Source organism: Prionailurus viverrinus, chromosome D4 (genome assembly GCF_022837055.1).
Source record: "Prionailurus viverrinus isolate Anna chromosome D4, UM_Priviv_1.0, whole genome shotgun sequence".
In the NCBI taxonomy this organism is placed as follows: domain Eukaryota; kingdom Metazoa; phylum Chordata; class Mammalia; order Carnivora; family Felidae; genus Prionailurus; species Prionailurus viverrinus.
The window spans coordinates 56,337,316-56,350,048 of record NC_062573.1 but is presented as its reverse complement, the minus strand read 5'-3'; the positions used below and the strand labels follow the sequence as shown (position 1 = coordinate 56,350,048).

Genomic DNA, 12,733 nt, shown 5'->3' with positions numbered 1-12,733 from the left:
AATTTATTTTTTCTCCTTAGGTCCTTAATCCACTTTGAGTTTAGTTTTGTGTATGGTGTAAGAAAGGAATACGGTTTCCTTCTTTTGCATGTTGCTGCCCAGTTTTCCCAATACCATTTGTTGAAGAGACTATCCTTTTCCATTGGATATTCTTTCTTGCTTTATCAAAGATTACTTGACCATACAACTGTGGGTTCATTTCCATTTCAATACCATTCCATTGATCTATGTGTCTATTTTTGTGTCAGTACAATAAATACTGTTTTGATTACTACAGCTTTGTTAATATAACTTGAAGTCCAGAATTGTGATGCCTCCAGTTTTGTTTTCCTTTTTCAAGACTGTTTTGGCTATTCAGAATATTTTGTGGTTCCATGCAATTTTAGGGTTGCCTGTTCTAGGTCTGTAAAACATGTTATTGGTATTTTGATTGGGATTGCATTAAAGGTGTAAATTGCTTTTTGAAGTACAGACATTTTAACAGTACTTGTTCTTCCAATCCTTGGGCATGGAATGTCTTTCCATTTCTTGGTGTCTTCAATTTCTTTCATCACTGTTTTATAGATTTCAGAGTACAGGTCTTTTACCTCTTTGGTTAGGTTTATTCCTGGGTATCTTACTATTTTTGGTGTAATTGTAAATGGGATTGATTCCTTAATTTCTCTTTCTGCTGCTTCATTATTGGTGTATAGAAATGCAACAGATTTCTGTATATTGATTTTGTATCCTGTGGCTTTACTAAATTTGTTTAGCAGTTCTAGTCATTTTTTTAGTGGAGTTTTTGGGCTTTCTATATATAGTATCATGTCATCTGCAAATAATGTATGTTTTACTTCTTCCTTGCCAGTTTAGATGCCTTTTATTTATTTTTGTTGTCTGAGACCGCTGTGGCTGGGACTTTCAGTACTATGTTGAATAAGTGGTGAGAATGGACATCCTTGTCTTGTTTCTGACCTTAGGGAGAAAAACTTTTTGAAGGTTTTTTACCATGAATGATGTTGTATTTTGTCAAATGCTTTTTCTGCATCTACTGAAATGATCCTATGGTTCTTATCTTTTCTCTTATTGATGTGGTATATTACGTTGACTGGTTTGCAACTATTAAACTACCACTACAACCTAGGAATAAATCACATTTGTTTCTGGTGAATGATCTTCTTAATATACTGTTGAATTTGGTTTGTCAGTATCTGTTGAGGATTTTTGCATATATGTCAATCAGGGATATTGGCCTGTAGTTATCTTTTTTAGTGGTGTGTCTATCTGGTTTTGTTATCAGGGTAATCCTGGCCTCATAGAATGAATTTGGAAGTTTTCCTTCCTTTTCTATGCCCTGGAATAGTTTGAGTAAAACAGGTATTAATTCTTCTTTAAATATTTGGTAGAATTCACCTATGAAGTCATCTAGTCCTGGAGTTTTTTTGTTGGAAATTTTTTGATTATTCATTCAATTTCTTTCCTGGTTATTAGCCTGTTCAAATCTTCTATATCCTCCTGTTTCAGTTTTGGTAGTTTATAAGTTTCAAGGAATTTATCCATTTCTTCTTGGTTGTCCAATTTGTTGGCATGGAGTTTTTCATAATATTTTCTTATAATTATTTGTACTTCTGTGGTGTTGGCTGTTATTTCTCCTCTCTCATTTGTGATTTTATTTGAGTTCTTTCTGTTTTTTCCCTGATAAACCTGACTAGACTTCTATCAATTTTAATTGTTTGTTTGTTGTTCTTTTTCTCACTCCCTTAGATGTAAGGTTAGGTTGAGATTTTTCTTGCTTCTAATTGAGCCCTTTATTTCTGCTTTATTATTCCTTATCTCTGTATTAAGGGTCTCACTCCTGTCTTCCACTCTCTTCTCAGGTCCACTGAGTATCCTTATGATCACTGCTTTAAATTCTCTATCAGGCATATTACTTATATCTGTTTGGCTTAGATCTCTGGCTATGGCCTTGTCCTGTTCTTTCATCTGGGATAAGTATCTCTGTCTACTCATTTTGTCTGCCTCTCTGGGTCTGTTTCTCTGTGTTAAGAAAAGCAGCTATGTCTTCTGCTCTTGAAAGAAGTGACTTTATGAAGAGGAGGTTCTGGAGTGTCCTGCAGTGCAGTGTCCCCTATTCACCAGAACCTGGCACTTCAGGAGAATGTCCTATGTGTATTGCTTATGCCTTACTGTAATGTCCAAATCACTTTTCCTTTCAGAGCAGTCGTCTGTGCTGACCCTCTGCCTGTTGTGGGCTATGCTTACTCTGTGGTATTAGTGGGACTAGGCCGACCAGCTCTAAGAGGGGAGAGCTCACCAGGGAACCTGGAAGTGGGCAATCGGTGTTAGTGAAATTATATTGGGCCACTAGTCCTCTGCAGGATCTCTCAAAGCGCTATGGCTGTGGGGGAGGTGAAGCTGGTCTGGGCGCAAGATGATGGCTGGGCATGGCCTGCAGCAGCAGATATGCACCTGGAGTCTGGGCAGGGTACCTATGCAACTTTAACAAAACTTGCCCTGAGTGCTGGTATCTGTGCAGCTTTGTCTCCTATAGCTGGTTCTATGTTTATCCTGAGGGTCAGGGAGGAAAATGGTGCCTGCCAGCTTCCTCATTTTGAAAAAAGTTCACCAAGTCTAAAATCAGTATGAACAGATCTGTTTCCTGTTTGCCCCTGGCGTTGTGTAAACTGCTGTTTTTATGTTGCCTCTCTGCACAGGCTGTTATCTCTTTAAAGGCAGGAACCCAGCAGCTATCACTTACCCTCCTGGCTCACCCAGTGCTTAGTCAGCAGACTTTTAAAGCTCCAGGCTCCAATTCCCACTGGTTTTACAAACTCATGGAATTCAGCCCCTCTGGTTTTTAAAGCCAAACATTATGGGGATTAGTCTTCCCCATTGTGAACTCCCTGGCAGAAGTACCTGTTTCTTCACCCTCTCTGTGTACACAGCCCTCTCCCTCCTGCTGGCAGCCTCCCTCCACATTTTGGCAGCCTCCCTCTACATTTTGGACTTCCCTAAACTTTCAGATGCAGCTTCTTCTCTATATTTAGTTGTGGAGTTTGGTCTGCCAGTCTTCAGATTGCTCTCTGATTTATTGACTTGGGTGGATGATATCTAGCTGTAAACATGGGATGGTGTGAGCTCAGGATCCTCCTACTCTGCCATTGTTCCCATGCTCCCCCAGACCAGTATCTCTTATAAACACTGATGCAGAAATCCTCAACAAAATATAAGCAAATGGAATTCTGCAGCATACTGAAAGGACCTGAACAAATGGGATTTATTGCTAGAATGCAAGGATAGTTCAACATATGAAAACTGATTAATGTAACATACCACATTGACACAAGAAAGCAAAGAAACCACATGATCATCTCAATCATTGCAGAAAAAGCATTTGACAAAATTCATCATTCTTTCATGATAGAAACACTCAACAAATAGAAGGAAGCTATCTCAATATAAGAAAAGCCATAAGGAAAACCCATAGTGAACATCACACTCAATGATGAAAGACTGAAATCTTTTCCTTCTAAATTTGGGTAGAAGGCAAAGATACTCACTTTTGCTACTTCTATTCAACACAGGACTAGAAGTTCTAGACCAAGGGGTGCCTGGGTGGCTCAGTTGGTTGAGTGTCCGACTTTAGCGCAGGTCATGATCTCACGGCTTGTGAGTTTGAGCCCTGCATTGGGCTCTGTGCTGAGAGCCCAGAACCTGGAGCCTGCTTCCGATTCTGTGTCTCCCTCTCTCTCTGCCTTTAACCTACTCGCATTCTGTCTCTGTCTCTCTCAAAAATAATAAACAAACATTAAAAAAAAAAAAAAGTTCTAGATCAAGCATTACGCAGGAAAAAGAAAAGGCATCCAAATTGAAAAGAATAATCTTTTCACAAACAACATGATCTTACATGTAGCAAACCCTACAGAGCCACAAAAAAAATTGTTAGAACTAACTAAATGAGTTTAGCAAAGTAGCAGGATACAAAGTCAACACGCAAGAATCAGTTGCATTTCTATACAGTAACAATGATCAATCTGAAAAGCATCTTAAAACAATTCCATTTTTAATAGCATAAAAAAGAATAAAACACTTAGGAATTAATCAAGGATGTGAGAGACCTGTACAATGAAAAGTACAAAACACTGGAGAGAGAGATTAAAGATGACATAAATAAATGGAAACACATCCATGTTTATGGATTAGAAGACTTAATATTTTTAAGATGTCAATACTACCCAATGGGCTCTACAGATTCAAGGCAATCCCTATCAAAATCCCAATTATATTTGTTACAGAAATAGAAAAACCTATTCTAAAACTTGTATGGCATCTCAAGGGACTTGAGCCAAAACAATATTGAAAAATAAAAACAAAGTTGGATTGCTCACACTTCCTGGTTTCAAAACTTACTACTAAACTTACTAATAATTTCTTGGGAATTACACCAAAGGCAGAGGCAACAACAAAAAAAGACAAACTGGACCTCATGAAAAATTTCAAAAATTGCTCATCAAAGGCACTATCAACAAAACAGAAAGATAACACACAGAATGGAGGGAAACATTTGCAAATCATATACCCAATAAGGGATTAATAGCCAGAATATACAAGGAATTCCTAAAAATCAACATAAATCAACAAGCAGATTCAAAAATGGGCAAAAAACTTAAATAGCCATTTCTCCAAACATATGTAAGTAACCAATAAGCACATGAAAAGATACCCATTTTATTTCAATATTATTAATCATTAGGTAAATACAAATCAAAAGTACAAAAATATGCCACCTAGTGCTCATTAGAATGGTTACTAGTAAAAAAAACCAAAAAAAAAAACCAAAAAAAAAAACCACAAAAAAACAAAAAAAACCCCAGAAAATAACAAATGTTGGTGAGGATGTGGAGAAATTGGGATCCTTGTGCATTGTTGGTGGGAATGGAAAACTGTACAGTCACTTGGAAAAGAGTATGGTGGTTCCTTAAGAAATTAAAAATAAAACTACCCTACAACCCAGCATTGCACTACTGGGTATTTATCCAAAGGATATGAAAATGTTGATTCAAAGGGGCACACGCACCCCAAAGTTTATAGCAGTGCTATCAACGACAGCCAAATTATGGACAGAGCCCAAATACAAATGTCCACCAACTAATAAATGGATAAAGAAGATTGTGTGTGTGTGTGTGTGTGTGTGTGTGTGTGGTGGAATATTACTCAGTGATCAAAAAGAATGAAATCTTGCCATTTGCAACAACATGGATGGAACTAGAGTGTATTATGCTAAATCCACTGAATATGCTGAAATAAGTCAGTGGGAGAAAGATAAATATCATATGATTTCATTCTCATGTGGAATTTAAGAAACAAACAAGATCAACATAGGGGAAGGGAAAGAAAAATGAAATACAGTAAAAACAGAGAGGGAGGCAGACCATAAGAGACTCTTAAATACAAAGAACAAACTGAGGGTTCATGGAGGAGCCATGGGTGGGGGATGGGCATTAAGGAGGGCACTTGTTGCGATGAGCACTGGGTGATATATATGTAATTGATGAATCACTGGGTTGTACTCCTGAAACCAATACTACACTTTATGTTAACTACTTGAATTTAAATAAACAAACAAATAAAAACAAAACAAAACAAAACAAATAAAATAAAAATAGAATTACCATATGATCCAGCAATTCCACTTCTAAGTATATACCCAAAAGAAGTGAAAGCAGTATCTTGAAGAGATATTTGTACACCCATGTTCTTAGCAACATTATTCATAATAGCTAAAACATGAAAACCACCCAAGCATCAGCACTGACAGATAAATAAGCAAAATGGTATACACACACAATGAAATACTGAGCCTTAAAAGGAAGGAAATTCTGACATATGCTACAACGTGAATGAACCTCGACAATATTATACTAAGTGAAAGAAGATAGTCACAAAAACACAAAAATATAAATGCTGTGCATTACATGAGGTACTTAAGAGCAGTCAAATCATATAGACAAAGTAGAATGGTGGTTGTGAGGGGTGGGTGGAAAGGAAAATGGGGAGTTATTTAATAGGTACAGTTTCATTTTTACAAGATAGTAGGGTTCTGTTTAAACAGCACTACTTTTTCAGGGCTTAGAAGTGCCTTGCACACAGCAGGCACTCAAAAATAACTGTTGAATTATAAATCAATGGAAAAATACCGAATGATTCCAGAACATCTTCCCATAATCACAAGTTAAGAGCACTAAAATAAGTAAAACGTTATAAAGCTCAAAGTACCTGTTTCTTTGAAAAGCTTTCATCAACTTTGGTTCCCATGGCAGCAACTCATTTAAAAGACGTATCAATGTACCATGCAATTCTTTTACAGCTTGCCTCCGATGATACCATTTGCCCTAAAAACACAATATTAAAGTAAATCCTTTAGATTTAATCTAAAAGTAAATGTCAAGCCTTATTTTCTGAGTAAAACACAAAACACCAATACTCATCAAATGAGTATATCTTTTTTAGAAGGTTGCAGAAAGGAAAAATATTCTGTAATAAATTTATAGTATTTTAAAGATTCTCAATTCTACTAGAGAAATCTAAAACCTATTTAATCAAACAAGGAGACAAAATTTTTTTTTAAGTTTTTAATTGGGTCAACTGTAAATATTTTAATAAGTCATTTCTAAATACATGTAAAAATACAAACATTCATAAAAATTCACTAAATATGTAAATGGTATGGTTCACTTCTGTAAAGTTTTTGTAATTATCCCAAAGAGTGGGAAAAAAGAGAAAAAAGTCAGGATTGTTATATTCAAGCACAGTCTTAACAAACTTCCTTAGGAAGTTTTACAATTATTTTTACTTAAAAATATTTCCAGCACAGACAAACAGATAAGTGGTCATACTTTTCAACACTATAATGCTACAGCTACACTGAGTTAATAATTACTGACACCCCCTCTCCATTTGTTAAGTATTATCCAAAGTATTTAACTCATATATCAATCTCTATTTCTATCTATCTGTATCTCTATCTAGAAGGGGAAAAGGAGGGAGGGAAAAGGAGGAGGAAAGTGAGGAAGAGAAGGAGGGGAAAGAATGGAGGGGTTGAATGACCATGAGAGTACACATGTACTTTAGTGTTATGAAAACCTTTCTAATGTACGTGCCTTTTTAGTCTCACTTAACAAATGAAACTAAGGCCGAGAGATTAAATGACTTGCTTATGGTCCTATGACTTGAATCCAGATCTACCTTATGTTGAAGTACAAGTTCTTAGAACTACATCACTCTACTCTATCTACTACATCACTCTACTCTACATGTCTACTCTTTAAAGGTGTATTGCATAAATTCAATGACATAGGTTATAAAAACCATTAGTAAAGATACACTTCACCAGTACCCATAAAATTATTCAAATACCATAGGAACAATAAGGTTACAGAAGTTATATCATTAGGTAGTCAACTCCCCCCTTTTCCACAATGTTAGTGTATACCTATCACCATCACCATCTTCATCATCATCATCATCATCACTACCATCTTCATCATTTGCTGCTCTATAACCATGTGGTATTTCTTTTTTTTTGTTGAGATATAATTCATATACCATACAGACCACTCATTTTTTTCTTTTGTAACAAAAAATACACAACTATATATATTGTGGATCACAATTAACATGCAAAAATTAGACTTCATCTCATAGCAACTATTGAGTTAATTTACCACATAGGTAGAACACTACGGCAGAAAAATAACCACATCCTAAAGCAAAATGTATTCTGAATCTGTGCATAAATTTCCCAATTTTATATATATATATAACCGTCAACATTTCAGCCACTAACTGAAATGTGAAATTTATCTATGTATGTGAAATTTTAGTCACAAACATAAATGATGAATAGTGTAGTTCCTACTCCAACAGAATATTTATGCATGTAGAAATAAACAAGTACATTTTTGCTTCTGAGGTTTTTATATCTTGGAAGGGAACTGTTTATTAGAAGAGTAGGAAGATTTGGGATTATATGTGTGCACATAATGAGTATGGAACCTAGGCTCAATGATTAACCCTTATCTTTTTAATGACATGACAAATCAGACTACTGTGAAAAAATTTCAAGGAAAGTAATTATTTCATATATTGTTTATATATTATATCAATCATTATTATATCAATCATTTATATGATATATTATATCAATTATATTTCATATAATAAACTAGACAGACTTTTCTTCTTGTCAAATGCTTTCTCAAAGGACTCAACAGTAAGTTATATCTCAAAAGTTTATTTTCTCAAAAAAAAAGGGGGTTAGAAGATAGTATAAAGTGCTTATTCTAACCCATGAAAACAAAACTATTAAACAATAAACAATACTTTTATTTAGGGAGAGGTAAATGAGGAAGATGAAAAGGCAGATGACAGACAGTCACCCTAAATCCTTTGTGGAATGAGGTAGTACTCTCAGTTAAAAAAAAAAAAAAAGGTAGAGATTCTTTTTTTTTTTTTTTTTTTTTTTCTTTAACAGGGCATACAACAGCATTATTTCTCAACTTTTTAACTACTACTTGGTTCAAAAATGAAATGGTAAGAATAGAAGCAGAAAGACGAAAGGCATGAGTAATGAAGGTTCAGGGAGACTATCATCTTTGTGGTATACTTAATTGGAAAAGTGTTAAAAGACTAGAGAGTACCAGGCATTCTCTTTTTTTCTTTCAATTTTTCTTTATAATTTTTATTTATTTTTGAGAGAGAGAGAGACAGAGACAGAGAGGGAGACACAGAATCTGAAGCAGGCTCCAGGCTCTGAGCTGTCAGCACAGAGCCCGGCGTGGGGCTCAAACTTAGGAATCACGAGATCATTACCTGAGCTAAAATCAGACATTTAACTGACTGAGCCACCCAGGCACCCCGAGAGCACCAGGCATTCTGAAGTTTTTGTAACTGAGGGTTATATGGGGGAAGAATGGCAGATGCAGAATGAACCTGGGTAGTATGGCTTCTATCTGGATTAGTGTAGTGGTGATGGTGTGGGGAATGTAGAAGGACGAGCAGTATTGTGGGACCTTGAGACTAAGTAGGTGAGGCAAAGGAATAGGAGTTTGTGTAGCTGAATGTCATTATTTTAAGACATTTGTCAGCTGTGTTTGTGTCTCTATTAAATTATAGCATTAATTTTTGTAGAAAAGACATTAAAAAAGATTAGGAGAATTTTATCTTTTGATTTTGATTACTAAATTTTAATTAATCTAATGTCCAGAAAATATATTACTGAACTATCCAACTGTATATACAGAGAAGGGATCATAAATATTAATCAGAGAATAGAATTCTAACTTTCATATAATTCTGTCTTATCTGCTGACCTGTTTGAAAATGCCTATAGCTTTCTAACTTTATATATGTTTTTTGGCCTTCTTCCCCTTTTTTAATATTGTATATTCTCAACTTGGGGTGGTGATGGTATGGTATTTCATTATTTAAAAATGCATATTTAATTATTATATATTTGGAAAACAAAAAGTCTATTATTCTCATAAAAGAAATTATAGAAAGAGTGATAAAAACTAGAAGATACATGTAAAGAATACAATGACCTCAATAAAGGATATCACTATATCCTGCCATGGGGTATGTGTGTCCACAGTTTTTATGTTTACCAAAAGGGGATACACATTTTAAAAAGTTCAGAATCACTGCACTGGGACTGGTATTTTAGGTAAGGTGATTTAACCACTTGACAGTAAAAAAGAAACTCACACTGCCTGTTTCATTTACCATCTTCTTTGGTCAATAGAAACCAAATGGAATTAATATAACGTGTCCCCTCCTACTTAGTGGTGGTCTTGGAGTGTCACAGTATACAATGAAACTAATATAAAGAGAAAAAAGTTACGAATTTTTAAAAGAAGTTAGAGATGGTAACCATCTGCCTTAACTTAGGTCTAATGTAAAAATTTATATAAAATCAAACATATATGTTATATATATTTGATATATAATATCAAATTTCCCGAATTTAAGTCAGGTCATTAACTAAAAGCTAGCAATAGCTTTTCTGACTGATCAGCTTTATTTACATATACAAAAAGGCAAAACTGAGAACAACTACTGTGTTTCTTCTAGGATGAAATTATTAAAGCTAAAGGGAAGGAGGAGAACATAGACTCAGTGAAACACAGGGAAGTGCCTGTAGACAGAGGCAGACTTTCAGCTAGAATTCTAGGTCTTCTGAATGTTAAAATCCCTTCTTCCACACAATGCTGTCCCACTTGGCCTACATACAGACAATTCTTAAAGAATAAGAGACTGTATTACCTAAGTACCTATCTTTACACGTAGGTGTCTCTGTAATGCAAAAATTAAAATCTATAAAATTTAGTTTATTTACAATATTACTTAAAATTATACTGTTCTAAAGTTTAAAACTGGACTAAAAAACATGGAAAACAGCAAATTCCTCATCTTCAAACACTTAAGAGAGAATATGGATGTAATAAAAATCAGAAAGGTTCTTACAATCTTTATCTGTAGATATCAACACAGAATTGAAAATAAAGACAGTAGGTATAGAAGGACTAGTAAGAGGTCATTTGTGAAACAGTGTTATAACTATTTCTCTAATAAAAAAATATTTTATAAGCTTTATGTATATAAATGTAGTCCTAACACTTTTTATAAACAGGTATGTGAAAAGGGGGAAGAATAAACTGTTTTTCATTTAATATTATTTTCATTTAATATTTCATTCAATATTAGAATTCTATTTTCAGGGATAAAAACTAACTTGTAAGATAATCCCAATGTATTATGTGAACTTAATAATGCAAACATTTACTGAAGGTCACGTTAAAAGAGGAGAGTAATATTTTTCTTTTATGAATCTAAAATAGAGTTTAACATAAAGTATGAATTTCAAGCATACACCATAGAGCCAAAGGCATTTAATATGGTCTAAATCTGAAGCTTACCTTTCAATACTTCTCATCCAATGTCCACAGCAGCTGCAGATTGCCAGCTCCCTTTCCATGAGATGCCCCAAATGTCAAACAATGGAGGTATTATAACCTCATAGGGATTACTACAAAAAGAACCTGGTCTATGGTTACAAGATAAAACTTTTATTATATTATGCAGTTTTATAAGTTTCTGAATAAGATACACTAATAACCTAAGGAACCATACAGGAAAAGAAACTTGAAAAAAAACTTACAAAACTACACAATATTATAAAATGAAAAGCTGAGTCTATGTGTGTGAAATGAGTGGGGAGGGAAACTTACCTTACAACTAAAGAACGATTCCATTCTGCTGCAGTAATCAGGGATGGGTATGACAGAACCAGCATAATGCTGGCTGGGGTGTTGCAAGGACAGGGAGTTGGCAATCTACTGATGCTGGAGACATTGGACACCTAAAAGAAGAACAAAAGGAAAACAAATAAATTCCAGGTTCCTTACATGTCTCATCATCATGGATGTATTTTACACATTTTAATAATTGTAGATGCTTTGAATGTTAAACTTAGGTGAAAGTAACTTGTTTACACAAGTCATCCTATTACTTATATAGATTTTCTTATAACATTATATGTAAACAAAATAGCTGTTGACAGCTATATGAAGAAAAAAATAAAATCATATATAAATATACAAAGAATGCTTTTATAAATTGAGAAGGTACTAATGTGTTAAGAACAGTAAAAAAACAAGATGTATATAACAAAAACATCAATACTATTTTTCTATACTCCTTTATTTACAAATGTTAGATCACAGAAACTGGACCATATGACAAAATATTTTTTTGTTACAGGCTTGGCTCTTGTCACATTAATTGTGACAAGGGATTGGAAAAGGGATTAAATAACAATATATCGAGCTTTTCAAATAAAATGCAAATAACTTTGAGAAAAGCTAACTGTACACAAAGGTGTCTCATTTAAAATCACTAGCAGTATCTGAAGGTAACTTGTAAATAATTTCAACTCCTATGTATAAAAACACAGCGCAAATCAAATTAACTATAATTAAGTATATTAATAAACCAATTATTTGGCATTCTCCTTAGTCTAAATAATATTAAATGAAAAGGTAGTATTTACTTTTTCTTATTGCTTACCTAAATAAACTATCATCATACTCATGTATTCCTGCATACTCACAGTTTTAGGGGTAAAGTATTACATTCACCTTTTTGGTATACAGTCCCTTGGAAAAGTGCTAGTTTGACAGTATAGTGAAATATATGCTTATTAACATCAGAAAAGTTAAAAGGTATTAACACTGCCAGAGGTTCTAATATGAACTATCTCATGCTAGTATTTTCTCTCATCCATTTTCACCTAAGACTAATTTAACAGAAAAAGGGGCACCTGGGTGGCTCAGTCGGGTAAGTGTCCGACTTTGTCTCAGGGCATGATCTCACAGTTTGTGGGTTCGAGCACCGCATCGGGCTCTGTGCTGACAGCTCAGAGCCTGCAGCCTGCTTCAGATTCTGTGTCTCCCTCTCTCTCTGCCCCTTCCCCACTCATGCTCTGTCTCTGTCTCTCAAAATAAATAAACATTAAAAAAATTTTTTTTACAGACTAATTTAACAGAAAAGCATTTGTACTTTATTTTAAAGGCATCCCACACTGAACAACATATACAACATGCCCATTATATATCCATAATAGCATTTAACTAGAAAGCATGAAAACAAACAACTGCATCAATGCTGAAAATTTACTGCAAATTTCAATGGCATT

General features: G+C 34.4%; 1 protein-coding gene across 4 annotated transcripts in view; it reads right to left on the bottom strand.

Moving 5' to 3' along the window:
- Positions 1–12,733, bottom strand: part of KIAA2026 (KIAA2026 ortholog) — a 133,596-nt gene that overhangs the window by 25,347 nt on the left and 95,516 nt on the right. For all 4 annotated transcript variants that reach the window (XM_047829811.1, XM_047829813.1, XM_047829812.1 and 1 more), the window contains one exon: positions 6,256–6,371. In XM_047829811.1, coding sequence (XP_047685767.1) covers positions 6,256–6,371 — 116 coding nt within the window. The remainder of the gene's footprint in view (positions 1–6,255; positions 6,372–12,733) is intronic.